The sequence below is a fragment of the Crocodylus porosus genome, unplaced genomic scaffold (assembly GCF_001723895.1).
Source record: "Crocodylus porosus isolate Cpor-Errol unplaced genomic scaffold, CroPor_comp1, whole genome shotgun sequence".
Classification (NCBI taxonomy): Eukaryota; Metazoa; Chordata; order Crocodylia; family Crocodylidae; genus Crocodylus; species Crocodylus porosus.
In genome coordinates, this window is record NW_017728917.1 from 21553107 (window position 1) to 21569208 (window position 16102).

Consider the following 16102-nt stretch of genomic DNA (forward strand, 5'->3'; position numbering starts at 1 on the left):
TCCCTTGTTGTATTGCTCCATTACAAGAAGTTGGGAGCCAGAATCTGCATTGACTTAATGTTTTTAATCATTGGAATGGGTATTGTAATTGATTGGCTTGAAGAAAGAAAATTTCCCCAACTTTTGAAAATGTTAAAATCATCTTATTTGCATGCTCTGAAAAGGAAGAGTCTTTTATTTATGAAGATGTTATTGCATTTCATAACTTTTTTATATTGCTTTCTTTTGCACCATTATTTCAATCTCCCTTTCTAATTTCTTCTCTTCTTTTCCTCATTTCACTTTGTGAAAAAGCAAGGCAGAAAAGAGAGGAAAGGAGAAGAGAAACTACAAAAATGAGAAAAGGAAAAATTATCATTTGCGTTAAAAGTTGAAAAAACATACTTTTGGAATATATTCAAATATTTTTGTGTTTAAAAATTTCAACCAACTACAATTTTTAGCTTGATTATATCTTGAACAGCTACTTACTATGTTAAAGCTTATAAGGGCCTTGGAAGAACTCCTGTATAGCAACTAAAGAAAAATCTGGGGAAACTGCCTACCAATAGGAGTTTGTCTGGTCTACTGTAGTGATGTATAGAAATATGAAAGATAAGATGTATATTGTGTGTCTGTGTGCCCGTATGTGAAGTTATATTAGCTTGTCAGTGTACCATATAGCATAGTTATAGAAACAAAAATATCTGAAATTTCTAGTTAATTTTTAAAGTAGTTAAACCTGTGATTTATTTGATAGAGGCAAAGATTTCTTTGTCAGGTTGCTTCATGTCTTGCATTTGAAAGTGTGTCAAACCTGTATCCCAACTACATAGTGGTCCAGTAAAATACATTACCTAAGAAATACCTGCTCCTTGCATAATTTCTGGACCATTACAGCTACAACACCACTCTTACACTACTATATATTTGATAGACATCAGCATTTTTAATTGTTAATGCCTTGTAAAGTTTATCGTAATTCAGTATGATGAGCACGTTCTCAGTGTTTAGCAAATAATAGATAGGGAGACATATCACAGAAGCCCACTAGCTGTTGGGAGGTAATAAAGAATAGTTTATCATAAATTAAAATAACAACTTGGTTTCCATATTATAAGTATCAATTGTTTTAGTGGCCAATAAGTGTCTTCTGTGAAATGACCTATCATGTAGTTATGCTGCATTTTCTTTTCTGCAGCAGTCAGTCACCCATCCAGTTACTGATAAGTTTTTATATGATTTCCAGTATACCTTGATTTTCTGATTACTCAACAGAGTTGCTTTTTTTAAACTATAGGTGTAATTGCTTTAAGGCTCTGGCCAGCGTCTCCCAGTCAAAACTTCCAGTGACATGTTGGCAGTATTCCTGCGCATGGAGTTGCTGAATGTTCAATTAAGTATCAACCCTCATGTATTTCCTTTCTTAAGACCTATAAATACCAATAACATTTTGCATATTTCATTTACAAAATTGATCATTCAGTCTAGAGGTACTTGGATATTACAGTAGAAATATCCTTGATAGACACACAACAGCCCCTATATACATTTGTTTGTAGCTTGTTATAAGCTAAAATATTGGGAGGTATAAAGGAAATTCCACACATACCTTAAATTAAATGGTAGTGATATACAGTAAGAAAAATTTAAGCAGTCTAAAAATAATGTTCTTTGTGATAGAAATATGTAAATAAAATGAACATACAATAATATTATGACGATGAATACAAAAGCCTAGATATCTGTGGAGACTGTATTATTTCTGGAAAATTGTACAGTCTATATCACAAGAATATTAGTGCTCTTGAAAATGTAGATAATATAGTATTAAGGCAGAGCTAGGATTTTAAAAGCATGCATTGTTAGGCAAAATACAAAATAGAATTTAGAAGTCAAATAAAATTCATTTTGTGAGTCTTAAGTAATGTGGATAATGTGAGTCCATGATGTTACTCTCAGCAGAGCACAAGTGGTGAGATGAGGCAGAAATCTTGAAAATAAACTAACTCTAATTTGGAACAGCCATCATGAAGTACTTTATTTCCAAAACAGACTATTCCTTATTCTCTGAGATCTTTAGGGAAGACACTAGAATGAAAAAAAAAAAAAAAAAAGATTTTCTGAGCATGTATACTTGAATCCCCAAATCTTTTTATTCACTTTTGTTCAATAAAATAACATTTTAATACTAACTTTTTAAACAGGTAGCTTTAGAAATGAATATAAAGTGTACATTTACAAACTATTCTTAAAAACAAGAAATTGTTGAGATGCAATAAATTTATTATTTTTAGTGCCAATAAAGTGAATTAGATTTAAAAAACAAACAAACTTGCAATTATATGAATTTGATCCTTATCTAGTGAGGCCCAACTCTGTTCTGGGCCTGAGTAAATTAATTAAATGAGTAAATCAGTGGAAATGGGTCCCAGAAAGGTTGTGAGAGGGGAAGGAAATCCTTAGAAGCCAGACCAGAAAGCTATATTGGTGTTACTCTATACTTACTAATGTAATGTCTGTAGCTTCTGTGCTCCCCTCAGTGGGGAGAGTTGTGGGTGGATTTCTTTAGCTGTGCATATTGTTGTATGCACAGGGCATACAGTGTTTAAGAAAGACAAGCAGGATCTCTTTCAGGAGGATAAGGCAATATGCTGCATTTATTAAGAAGTGCAAAATCCTTACTACAACTACAAAGGCCTTAAATCATTACAGAATACAAAAGTCCTTGCAAAGTCTACAGCTAAAACTGGATTCTTACCAAATTTAACACCGTATTATATTACCACACATACACCTACATACATATACACACTAGCATCAGGTACTACCAACATTAAGATGTTACCAATTTTAGTTGCTCGAGTTAACTTGGTGGCCAGCTAAGCTAAGCTGGAGGGTGGAGTGGGGCATTTTTTGAACACGTACCAATGCTCCTCATTGTTGTTCCAGAAATCATCCAAAGACTTCTTAATCTCGCCCATTTTTATAGTTCATTTTAAGGAGGTTTCAGCTGCATGTCTGTGGTTAAACAGCTTTCCTGTCTTCTCCATTGGCTGGAAGTTCCATGTCGTTTAGATGTTCTGTGTCAGTTAGCTAATTCCCACCAGTTGCATGTTTTGCATCATTGAGATGTTCCACATTGGTTGGGTTGGTGGAATAACATCAGTTTCAGTTGAGCTGTTTGGATAGATTTCTTCACTTGGGTTTATCTGTTGCATCTTTGGCCACTTCTGCGGGCGTGACATTTTTTTATCTTTTCTGTACATATTTTTCCTTTCCTGACACATACATACCACATCCATGCCAAACGAGGCCTATTAATTCATTAAAATGCTAACCTATAAAATAAGTTTAAAAACAAGTTTGCAGCCCAGGTTTCTTATATTAAATTATACATTTAAAATAAGATTTTATAAAAGCAAAAAAAAAAAGACAAATAAACATTAATTGATGAAAAATAGTAAATAAATGAATAATAGACAAACAATAGCTGTTAATAAAAGCAAAACTACTTTTAATTCTATAATATATTGTTTTTAACTATAGTAGGATGATGTGCAGGCGGGCTTAAGACTTGCATGAGCTCCCTCTGTCTTGCCCAGGGAGTGGAACCACACTGGTTTTGCTTTGATTTAGGGGATGTGGTACTTGAGGTTTGGGAGGTAAGCTGGTTTTCTTTCTATGTGAATTAAATTTTGCACTGATTATTTTTATTCAAGAGATAAATTGTAAATGGAATTAAAATATCAAGGTCTAGGCCATTCTACATACCTCTTTCCCCCCATAAGACCTTTGTGTCAGGAGTATCTGTAAGGAGTGAGAGAGATGGATCCCAGATTTCTCCATGAATTAAAGAATATTCTGTTTGAGGCTGTTAATATGGCTCTGAGCCTAATATCTCCTTCTCCTGCCCACTCCAAATTCTGATTCACTGTGGCATACTGTAAATTCATATAGCTTTTTGGATCACAGGGGGAGGGATTCACTACCTAGATGTCACCAAATTCTTTTTCCCTGCCATTTACTTCAGTACTACAGTGTGTCTCCTTCATGTGAGGTTCTTCAGAGCCATAGTGGAAAAGGATAGGTTTGACCCCCAAATTTATTTGCTTCTAGGTAAAGGAACACTCTTATGTAGTGCTTTAGCCTATGCATGCAGATCTGTATAACTTCAACTTAACTGTGCAATGGATTTCCAGTTAAAGTACACCTAAGCTGCAGGCATTCTAATATTATAAAAGCCTTAATCTGTCTGTTAGTCTGTCCATAATGCTTTATTCACACTCTGATTGGCTGACTGAAACAGCCAATCAGAGTGCAAAAAAGAGTTCGGACAGGAGGTGGCATGGCAGAGTGGTGGCGGGGATACAGGGGACGGAGTGGGGAAGGCGTGGCCAGCACAACTAGCCTCGCCCCCCCCACCCTGCTTCCTGCAGGTGGCAACAATGCAGTGGTGGGAGCTGGCCTCACTGCTACTTGGAGGAGGAGGTAGTGGTGGTGGTGCAGGGGTAGGGATCGGGGTCAGGACACTGTTGGGGGGGCTAGGCCACCAGCGCTAGCCTTGGCCTGTCCCTGCCCCCTTTTATAATCGCTACCTGCAGGACTGACACAGTGGTGGTGGGGGGGAGCAGGCCCAACACAGGTGGGGGAGGAGCAGGTGGGCAGTGGTGGTGGGGGGGAGAGGAGGAGTGGGCCTGGGAGGGGTGCAGAAGCTGGGCTGCCACTGTGGTGGGGGGGGAGCAACAGGCCTGGCTTGGCCCGGCTTGGTCCGGCCTGGCCTGACGCAGCAGCAGCAGGGATAGGGGAGGAGCGGGCTTCCTCCCTCTGACTCGGGCCCAGGACCACTCCTCCCCCCCACGTTGGCCCTGAGCCAGCTCCTTCCATTCCCCTGGCATTGTGCTTGCCAAGCCCCATCTCCCGCCCTCTGCTGCAGCGAGCCGGCTTCTCTCTACCCTAGGACCAGATCCTTCCCTGCATCAGGCCTGGTCCTGTTCCTCCCCTCCCCCCCGCCACTGCAGCAGGGAGGGGGAAAGCGGGCCCAGACCCCAAGTAGCAGGAGGGAAGGGGGGAGTGGCCCTGGATGGGGGGGCCATAGGGCTCCATCCCCACTTGCTCCCCCCTCCCATCATTCTTGATGGGCAATTGGCTAGTATATAGTAATAATAATAGGCATATTCTGTCTGTCCAAAGCACTCTGGGTTGTCTTGGCAGCCAATCATGATGCTTACTGAAACAACCCATCAGAGTGCTCTAGACAGACAGAATAAGCAGTTGGGGGTGAGCTGCTGGCTCTCTCTGAGCTGCGGGGGCCTTGGTGCTTCCCTTCATGGCAGTTTCCCCTGGTACTGCCTGGATGGGGTGCCAGTGTGTGGGTGCTGCCTGGGGTCACCCCTGCCATGGAGGGAAGAACTGGTGTCCCTTGCAGCTTGGAGATTGCGCAACCTGTCAGCCACTCACTCCCCAGCTGTGTAGGAGACACAGGCAGGCAGGCTTCAGGAGGAAAAAAAAGATCAAGCTCCTCACCAGTTCTTTTTTTTCCCCTCGCTGGAGTCTGCCCATGTGAGCTACCACTGCGTTGTGTAGCCTGTGAGCTGCAGGGGGACCTGGTATTTCCCTCCATGGTGGCAGTGTCCCCCTGGGCCACCCAGGCAAGGTGCTAGCTGCACAGGTGCAGCCCCAGCTTGCAGGCAGCACTTGCTGGGTCCAACGGTGCACTGGGTGCTGGAAGCCCAGGTGTGCTCAGGGAAGCTCATGCTTTGTGGGCTTCCAGCACCCTGTACACCATCCCCTTGATTTTCTTTGTTCCTGCGACTGCTTGGGAATCTGCTGGCTGCCCTAGGAAGGTGGCAGGAGGGTGGCTAGGTATGCTGGCAGCCGGAGAAGGCGGCAGGGATGGTGCATGGGACACTAGAAGCCCACCAAGCTTGAGCTTCCCCAAGCATGCTCAGGCTTCCAATGCCCCTTGCACGGTCCCTGCCGCCTTCTCCAAATAAGGCCTTTGTACACATGAGGAATATCACTGTAATTTGTTACACAGCAAACTATATGGGATGTGTTTATTTGCTATGTAAGAAGTCATTTAAATTGAAATGTGCCGCTGAATGTGCACACTGTTATGAAATTTAATCGTAACATGCCACCAAATGTGTACACTGTTACGCAGTTAAATTGTTAAAAAGGGCAATTAAACCACTAAAAGAGGCTATTTCCTCATCTGTAAAAGGGCCCTTAGTCACGTGTATGAAGGCCCTTTTATTCTATGACTATAAACAAGTCACAAGGTCAGTTTTTTGACAAAATATGTATTTATATTCCTAAGCCTGTGTTTACACATGGACAGCTTTATGCAGCCTTTTTGAGGGTGAGAAGATTTGATTCTGTTAAAGTATTCAGTCAAAGGATAACTAAAAATCCTGTATTTAAAGAAATACCTTTGCAATAAAAATTTAATTGTAAAAGTTTTGTGGATTTCAGCTAGTTTTCTTAAATAATGTACTTTTCTTTAGTTGATGTTTATTAACTAAACTCTGAAAACAAGAAAACCTATCACAAATGTACAGAAGTTGTATTATTAAAAACAGAAAGGCAAACACTATCACAGGAATGGGATGAAGTGTTGGGAAATGCAAGACCCCTTTTTTAAAGTCAGAAATAGAGCTTAATAGAAAACATCACAGGGCTGAGCAAGACCAAAGTTATCACTTATAGCCATTCATTGTACAGACTTTACACAAAAATGGAAGAGGCCTGATGTGTTATAAGTGTGTCCTGTACTTCTCTAAGGCTGAATTCCCCCATGTCTCAGTCCTGACACTTGTTTAATTGGGTCCAGTTTAAATACCAATAAGGAGTTTGATAATTTACTATATATCCCAGTTCTTCACTAGGAAAACTACTTCTCAAAGACAACTGTACTGGCATAGATGGGAGTTACTGTGGCCCAGGATCTTCTGAACTGCTTGTGAGTGGAGAAAGTGTTGGAGAGCACATGCAAATTAACCCTCTTAGCACTGAATTGCTGTATAATATATTCCAGTTATGCATATTGAATAAATGCATAATTCACTTGGCTGTACAGTGCAATGCCATTTTTCATTTGTTATCTATTGATTACATTCTAACAAGTATGAGTTTCCTGTATATTGGTTAACGCAGGGGTTTTCAACCTTTTTAAATAAATGTACCCCTGATGGTCCCCATTTTAATAAGTGTACCTTGGGGGGGTGGTGAATGGCTAGATGTGGGGTGGGGGGTGGCAAGCAGCCAGATGTGGAGTGCGGGGGGTGGCGGCAAGTGGCTGAGCATGTGGGCAGGTGGCAGGGGGATAATAAGCATGGTGGTCAGTGGCTAGACATGGAGCGGGGGTGTGGCAAGTGGCGATAGTGCAGCTTCTGTACCACCCTGCTCTTGCCCCAGCCCAGCCCTGCTTCTGTGAGGCAGTGGTGCAGAATGGTGGTGCTCTGTCCCCGCCTGCACCTGCATACCCCATGGGACCTTCCAAAGGGGTATGTATACCCCTGGTTGATAACCCCTGGATTAACGGAATAAATTGTGTAATTCTAGTCCCATTCTCTACTTCATAATATAATTGTACTCTAAGTGCGTAATCCATGAAACTGAGTAGGAGCCATCAAGTCAAAGGCTTCTGGCTTGATTAGAACCTGTCGATTTCAAGGGTGCTATTCAAAGAGGTAGAATGCCCCCTGAGAAACCAGGTAACCAGGCTTGATGAAGGGCAACAAAGTTACACCTACAGAGCTCTTGCAGGAAGTACAGAAAATCAAGAAAAGAGTCCTTAGGCAGTATTACATGTAAAATTACTTGATTAGAATAAGATGGTTGAGCATTTCTGAAGAATCGTATCATCCTGAACCCCAGCTGCCATGAGGTGTTATGTATTCTTGGTTCAGTGGCCTTAACTGAATCCCTGGAACTGGGATGGCTGAAAAGCTCTGTATCCACTAGGACAGTGGTTCTCTACCTTTGGTACCTTATGTACCACCTGCCGATCGACACAGCAAAAGCAAAACCGGAAGTCCCACCATGCCAGTTCCAGTTTTGCTGTGAGCTGAGTCCCACTTTTTCCTTGTGGACCGTGGCCTGAGGCAAGGCAGCCTGTGCGGTGCCCTCCTCCCTGTCCCCTGGTACACTGATGCCAGGGAGTGAAAGCCCCAGCATACGGGATGCAGCAGGAGGGGTGGTGGCCAGAACTTCCAGCCTCAACAAGAAAAGATGCCTCTAACCCACCGGGCAGGGGGGCGGGCCAAACATGGCACCCATGTACCCCCTGCCCTGCCTGTACCCCCTAGGGTACACGTATCATGGGTTGAGAAACACTGCACTAGGATGCTTTGTCTGTATTGTGGGGGTGAGGAGAAGTTTAGACACTCAGATACTTACGGTAGGCAAGGATATTGTAAAAATTTAAATAGGGAAAGGGCATCTAGCTCTACAGGAAATTGAATCAGTAAGGCCAGCCTGGGCTAATGGCCTAGGTGACCACACCTGCCTGTAGTTTTGACTTACAGTTCTTGCTAATTCTCTGGATGGCTTTCTGATTGGCTGCTGAGAGTACAGCTATGTATCTAGTCCCATCTGTGACCCTGTTCTCTAGGTTAGCCAACAGTACTGACTCAGCTCTGCTCAGGTGAGCCTCCTGGTTCCTGTACTCTGATTTTCTGGTTCCTGACCATAGTTTGGCTCTGTCCCTGGACTCTGGCTTTGGATTTCCCCTTGAATCAGTTTCCTGGCTTCCAAACCCTGCTTGTTCAGTCCCAAAAACAGTCTGGGTCAGGGTTCAGTAGTTAGCAGAAGCAGGGGAGAAAACCACATGCCAGACTCCCCTGAGGGGCACCTGCAGAGCCTTGTGCCCACATGTAGGACTTCAGGCATTTCCTTTAAAGTGCAGAGGGGGGTCTCCCTTGCAAGGCCCATCTAGAGCCCTGTGTTTGCAATCCCACTGTGGTTATGACTCAAGGTGTGGGTATCCCCAGTGTCTCTGTGGGCAGAGCCCTACCACTGAACATCCCTTTCCTTGCCAACTAGTCTGACCTGTTCCCTTCCAGGAATGGAGCCTCCAGCTCCCAACCTGCCAGCACCTGATGCCAACCAGACTCACCTAACCTGCACTCATCAGGGGAGATCAACAGCAAATAAGTAGATCCCTTTTCTCCCTAGCACCACCTGGGGTGATGAGGAACAATGGTAATAAGCTGATGGACAATAGGTTTAGGTTAGAGATCCGAAGGCAATATTTTACAGTAAGGGTGGCCAATATCTGGAACCAGCTTCCCAGGGAAGTGGTCCTCGCCCCTATCTTGGGTAAATTCAAGAGGAGGTTGGATGAGCAGCTGTCTGGGGTCTTGTGAACCCAGCATTCATTCCTGCCTGTGGCTGGGGGTCAGGCTAGATGATCTGTTCATGTCCCTCCTGACCCTAGCTATTATGAAACTGTGCACTGGAACTAGGTTCACTGGCTGATACCAGAGGGGCTGGGATCTACTGCAGGCTGCCAAAGCAGAAACTGGCAGCCTTTCCTACCTGAAAGTATAACAGCTGAGAGGGAGAGAAGTGGGTGTTGTGAAGAGGGAGGGACATGGTCCCCAGAGGTGACTAGCTAGTCAGACCTGACCTGTGCCCTTGGCTGCTGTCAGCTGTCTCCAGATAGACTGGGAAGTCTGCAAAACATGCTGGGATGTATGCTCTGGTGTCCCCTGAGCATGCATCCAGTCTTCTGAATGCTTGTACAGTGTTCTATCAGTAGAGTTTCCAACTGCTTAAACTAAACTGCTAGACTTCCACTAGTTGATTTGAATGCTTGCATGCACCCTCTGTATACCATTTGGAACACATTTGTAAGATCATGGGAGTTTCACAAGTGCTTTCAGAAATTAGAAAGCTTTCAGTAATGGTACTTTTACCAAGTATAGGCTAGGTGTCACCACACGTGATGGTTTTTTTAATCTTTATTTGTTTATATAGTTGGGTGTTACTGATTATTACTAATAATGATTATTAGTAGTGATAGTATATGCAAAAATGGTTAAAACATAGGGGTAATGGTTTAAGATGTTAGGTGTTTTTAAGATTGAAATAGTTCATTGTGCTGAACTTATCAGTACTCCTTTACAAATATAGAATGAACAGTTAATACCAGGATAGGGTGTCTGTATGTAATGGTGGTAACGTCTTGGAGAAATGATTCAAGTTACTGGACTTTAATGAATTAGATTCTCTGCTGCTGTTCTGAGCTAATTTTAAATACATGTTTTTAGGTCTTTTTTAGTTACCACCACTATATCAATGTCATTGATTTCTTGTAAGAATTATATTTGTTTAAAAAAATCAGTAGCCCTTATCTTAGAGTCTTTTATAGATGATAAATGTAAAAACAATGGAATCATAGTAAAATAAGGTGGATAGTCCCAGCAGAACGTCAAGTCCAAACACCTGCTCAAGGCAGGATCATCCTGCTCTAAACCATTCCAAACAAATGTTTGTCTGATCTTTTAAAAACTTCCAAGGATGGAGATTCTACAGCCTCTCTAGTTAGCTTGTTCCAATGCCTAACCACGCTCATTGTGTGAACGTTCTTCCCAATATCTAACCTAAATTTCCACTGTTGCAGTTCGTCCTGTTCCTTGCTGCTACAGGGAATAGCCTTTCTCTATCATTTTAACAACTGCTGTTCAGTTTCTTGAAGATTATTATTAAATCCCCTCTCAATCTTCTCTTTTTTTCAGACTAGATAATGCTGGTTCTCCTACCTTGTTTTATAAGTCATGTTTCTTAGGCCACTAATCATGTTTGTTGCTGCCTAGTAGATTCCTTCTAATTTGCCTATATCTGAAATTGTGGTGCCCCAAAATTGGACATAGTACTCAAGGTGAAGCCCCACTGATATTGAGTAGAGTGAAAAAATCATTGCCCTTTACTTACAAGTAACACTCCTATGAACACAGCCTACTATGCTATTGACTTTTTGCTTGTTTGTTTGTTTTGTTTTGCAACAAGAGTATGCTGTTGACTTATATTCAGCTTATGGTTGACTGTACCCCTGAGGTCCTTTTCTAAAGTACTGAAGCCCAGCCAGTTACTCCCTTGTCTACATTTGTACATGTAATTATTCTATCCTAAGCATAGGACTTTACACTTCTACTGATTTAACCGCATTTGATTAATTTCTGATCACTTTTCCTGCTTATCACAATCATTTTGGATCCTACTTCTACCCTCCAAAATGTCTGTAACCCCACCTAGCTTGGTTTTATTTGGAAATTTGCTAACTGTGTACTCTGTCCCATCCTCCAAAATCATTAATAAAGATATTAAATAGTACCAGCACAGGACAAACCCCTGGAGAACATCAAGCTACTATTGAAAAGATGCTCGATATTAATATCACAATTTTTCAATATTATTATGCATTATTGCTGGTTATCAGTTCTGAATAACTTCAATTGTCCTGTTTATTTAAATAAATTATGAGCGTAAGCCTGCCATCGAAATACCATTGTGACATCAAAAGCGGAAAAGAGTATTTGAGAAGCTCTCTTTTTCTTGATGAAATAATTGAATATTTGTAATATACTTTGTTTCCTGATACAGGCAAACAACACATACCAGCAAGTCTGTGGTATACATTGGAAGTATTATTTGTAATAATAATATGTAATTGTCCGGAAGACAATATTCTTTGAAATTAATTCAGTCTTATTTTAAATCTTGAAACAGAACAGAATCGATATCTGTTAACAGAATCAATATCTATTAGCCCTTCCATTCAAAGAAGCCTTTAGCCTGTCCCTATCATTTGTGTTAATTATACAGTTGATACTGCTTTAAAGAAAGCCAGATATGCTAACTTTCTATTTTTATATTGGCTGTGTGTTTTTTTTAAATATATTCTTGATCTCTGATTTTTGTTCATGTGTAGACACCAAGTAATATCATTCCTGGTGTACTTCCAATGGAGTCATTCATTTGAGTACAGTAATATTGATGACAATATATCAGGAACATGTGCCCCATTGTTGTTGAAGTTTTAATCTTCTTTAGATCAAGTGAAAACATCAAGAAAATTTACAAGAAGAAAGAAATGAGTATTGGTTGCTCTGCTTGAAATGCTTTTAAACTGGAAATTTTGAGGCAGTAACCCCAAGTGTAAAAAAACAGTGGGTGCATCTACATGTTCATTAATGCATAGTAATTACTGCGCATTTAGTTCAGTACTTGCTTAATGAAGTACTAACTAAATGTGCAATAACTACAGGTACCATGCAGTAATGCTGGTGCATGGTTTTCTTGTCATACTTACTGCCTAGTAACACTGTGCCATGTGTATATACTGTAACATATTAGCGTAGTTTTTGACCAGCATGCTACTGCACAGTGTTATTAGGCAACTGCACAGTAAGTCTCTCATGTAGATGTGCGTAGTATTACTCTAATTTTAAAGGTAGTATTTTTAAATCAGTTGCCATATGCTGTGTTTCCTGATTCATTTCAATCATTTACTGTAAAGATACTTTTTGATGTAGAAAAAAAAGTTACTTCTCTTTTTTTCCCCCCAGATCTTTGATGTGGAAGAATCATCAATTTTTGCCTTGTGGAAGAATGCAGTGAATCCATTTGCCAACATTATTAGCTGGTATTTTAGATTCAATATCCAATCTTAGCATTACTAATTTCTTATTAAATAATACCTCAAAGTAGAAGAAAAATGTATGGAAGTGCAAGAACAATCAGTAGCTTGGAAGGCAGTCCCTCCAGGTCTCCTCGTCTGCCAAGATCTCCTCGTTTGGGCCATAGACGGACAAACAGTGGGGGAGGAGGAGGAACAGGTAAGACACTGTCGATGGAGAACATCCAGTCCCTTAATGCAGCCTATGCAACATCTGGACCGATGTATCTGAGTGATCATGAAGGTGTAGCTTCTACTACTTTCCCAAAGGGCACAATGACTCTTGGAAGGGCTACCAATCGAGCTGTGTATGGTGGTCGTGTCACAGCTATGGGGAGCAGTCCTAATATTGCTTCAGCTGGTCTTTCCCACACAGATGTACTTTCTTATACTGATCAGCATGGAGGTCTGACTACATCTTCACATCATCATCATCATCAGGTTCCTTCTATGCTGAGACAGGTTAGGGACAGTACGATGCTTGATCTACAGGCTCAGCTTAAGGAACTACAAAGGGAGAATGATCTTCTCAGAAAAGAACTGGACATCAAGGATAGCAAGCTGGGATCTTCCATGAACAGCATCAAAACTTTCTGGAGTCCTGAGCTAAAAAAGGAAAGAGTTTTAAGGAAAGAAGAAGCAGCGAGAATGTCAGTTCTTAAAGAGCAGATGAGGGTTTCCCATGAAGAAAATCAGGTAAGCAATACTGAATGTTTCTTTTTATTGATTTACAACTAAGCATTTGGTATTTTCCTTGTGATTCTGTGACTGGTACTGGACAAGTTTGGCATCATCAACAAGAATTGCATGTCTTGGTATATCTGCCTCTGGCTACTAAGCAGTAGGACAGCACTCTAATAAGCTGGGTGTAATTTGTAATTTCCTTGATGCAGCATTCCTTCATGTTAGTGCTGAGCCGAATGATTGTTTGTCACTACCTGTTTTTGTATTTGTGAGCCTTTTCGTAGTTCTTTTTGCAGCAGTGGTAAATGAACCACAACAATGAAAGTATAAGCAAACATATAGGGGCACATTTTGTACGACCCCTGTAGGGAGTGAGCTGCCCAATTTCTATTAAAGCTAAAGCAAGACATGCTATTAAGTTCCTATAGCTAAAATTTATAGTTTTGCAGGCATGGTACAAAATGAATTAAGTTGGACTCATGCCTTGTCAGCTATTTTTCTTAACGAGACCTATTATAAGGAAATGAATGATCTGAAAATTGTAATTATATCTGAAGTGTAATTACTAATGTTTTCTTTCATTTGTATAAAAAGATGAAAGATACAGTTCTTCCTGATTCAGATTATTTATGCTTAAAGATGCAATCCATCACTTGCAATGCAAGGCTTTGAGGTATTTGAGGCAGTTTCCATAAGGCTTTATAACATGGGCCACCGGTGCCTTCTGAGTTGGGGGGGGGCTTGTTCCCCCAGTGGACAGTTAGCGACCGGGGGGAGGGTCCCCCCACAGCTGATCCCGCCGACCCACAAGTAGCAGCTGCATGCTGCTGGCATGTCCAGGAGAGCATGATCGGCTGCGGGGGGACCACTTCTTTGGGCACCCCCTGGCTGGTGCTTTTAGGGGGGCCACCAGTGCTCTTGCCTGCCCCCCCCGGAACACTGGCTGTCGGGGGGTGTACCCACGCTCTCAGGGGGTGCATGTGCACCCCTACACATTGCCACTGCTTTATAAAGATCAATGGCAAGGACTAAATCGCAAAATTCTCTTTTTGCACACGTTTCCCACATACCTAGTCTTGAATACTTAAAGGTTCTCCTTTTTATACCATCTGTTAATTCTTATGTGACAAAAGCATAATCCTATCTCCTTGCTCTTAGAGAACTTAAATCTAATTTCTTCCATTTACAGGCAAACAGCAAGGGTTGGTATTTTTAACACCTCCTTTTTTCCCCAGTGTCTTATTCCCAGGCTTTATTTGCCATGCAGATGGTATTCATGTCTGAACTTTCCAGCGAATGTAGATGTTTCAACATATATTACTTCATAGAGGCCTTAATGTGCTGCGTGTGCTCAGTGTTTGCAGGTGCCAGGCATTTCAATGCAGGACTTGCTGCTCTGAGAACAGGACCACTCTATTTCCTGTTTACTTGGTTGAGGAAACTTTGCATTATATCAGGATGCTCCAGATGTTGGTAAAACCTTCAACATGAGGTAAATTTCTTGTATCTATTGCCATCTTTCTCTCAAAGATCGTAGAATGCTATATCCTGAGTGGAGTCTACATTAGTTAACAGAGAACTTGTTCCTTCCAGTTCAGAGCAATGCTGCTCCATAATCTGCTTTGGATAAAATAGCTAATGGATGCCTTTAAAAACTCTTAAACGATTACTTCTTGAATATCCCCATGAGCACACATGCAAGGCTTAACTAGAATGGCAGGCTGAATTATTTTGATTAATTTATCTAGCTCTTGAAAGTGGTAGATGCCTACAAGCTTGGTTTTATGATAAACTTGAGCCTCTGTCAGCTTTGTGAACGTCATCTTTCAAGATACAGCTCAAGAATTTCTTCAGCTAATAGTGTGTGGGAGAACTTTTCACAAACAACTATTTGACACAGGATGTATATTTAATTTTTTTGATGAATTCTTTGAGAGATCTTTGAAGCATGTCCCATGGATTTTGCAGAATCATTATTTTAAAACCTCCCATATTAGGAAATAAATCATATTAAAATTACAAAAGAATTAATGGGTCTGGAATTAGAACTGTATGACATTTAAAAAAAATTTAAAATCAATGTTTGCTTGTGCCAAATTTGGGCAAAATGTTGAAATGTGAAATTTTGTCATGGAACATAAATCCCTCCAAAATGTTGATTTGAAAATGCTAAAATATTGTATTTTGAGAGATTTTTAATCACCATGCATTCCGGCATTCTCAGCATCAAAATGTTTCATTGTGTTTTTTATTAAATGATACAAATGCTTCATCTTAAACCTTTTTAACAAGAAACTGCTCTTTTTTACTACTTTATCTTATGGAAGCCATTCTTCTGTGAGCCAGATTGCCTTTCCTGTTATGCACTCTGCCATCATAATTTCATTATGTACCTAGCAGGGCTTGGGTAGAGAGGAATCGGCAATGCACTTTGGGAGACAGAGACCTTCCAGAAGGTCAGCATATAGAGAGAGTAGGGTCCACAAGACAAATCCCAGGTGTCGGTGCATTAATAAGGAAAGCCAGGTTAGTGTTTTATTGAATTGAATTGGACTAAAATGTGTTTGATCACTTCAGCAAAATATAATACTTCAGACTGAATTGATGGAAAATTGAAAATTTTCAGTAAAACTGGGCACATCTACGTGTGCACTTTAATGCACAGTAGACCATTTTACTGTGCAGTAATGTGTCAAGTAAAAAACTGTGACATTATGGTAATGCTCAGTAAAATAGCATTAAGCAATCCCAAAA

The 16102-nt window shown here is 41.1% G+C and overlaps 1 protein-coding gene across 2 annotated transcripts in view; it reads left to right on the top strand.

Moving 5' to 3' along the window:
* Window positions 1-16102, top strand: part of ERC2 (ELKS/RAB6-interacting/CAST family member 2) — a 951034-nt gene that overhangs the window by 24351 nt on the left and 910581 nt on the right. For both annotated transcript variants that reach the window (XM_019536909.1, XM_019536910.1), the window contains exon 2: window positions 12555-13360. In XM_019536909.1, the coding sequence (XP_019392454.1) occupies window positions 12704-13360 (657 nt within the window). In that variant the 5' untranslated portion in view covers window positions 12555-12703. The remainder of the gene's footprint in view (window positions 1-12554; window positions 13361-16102) is intronic.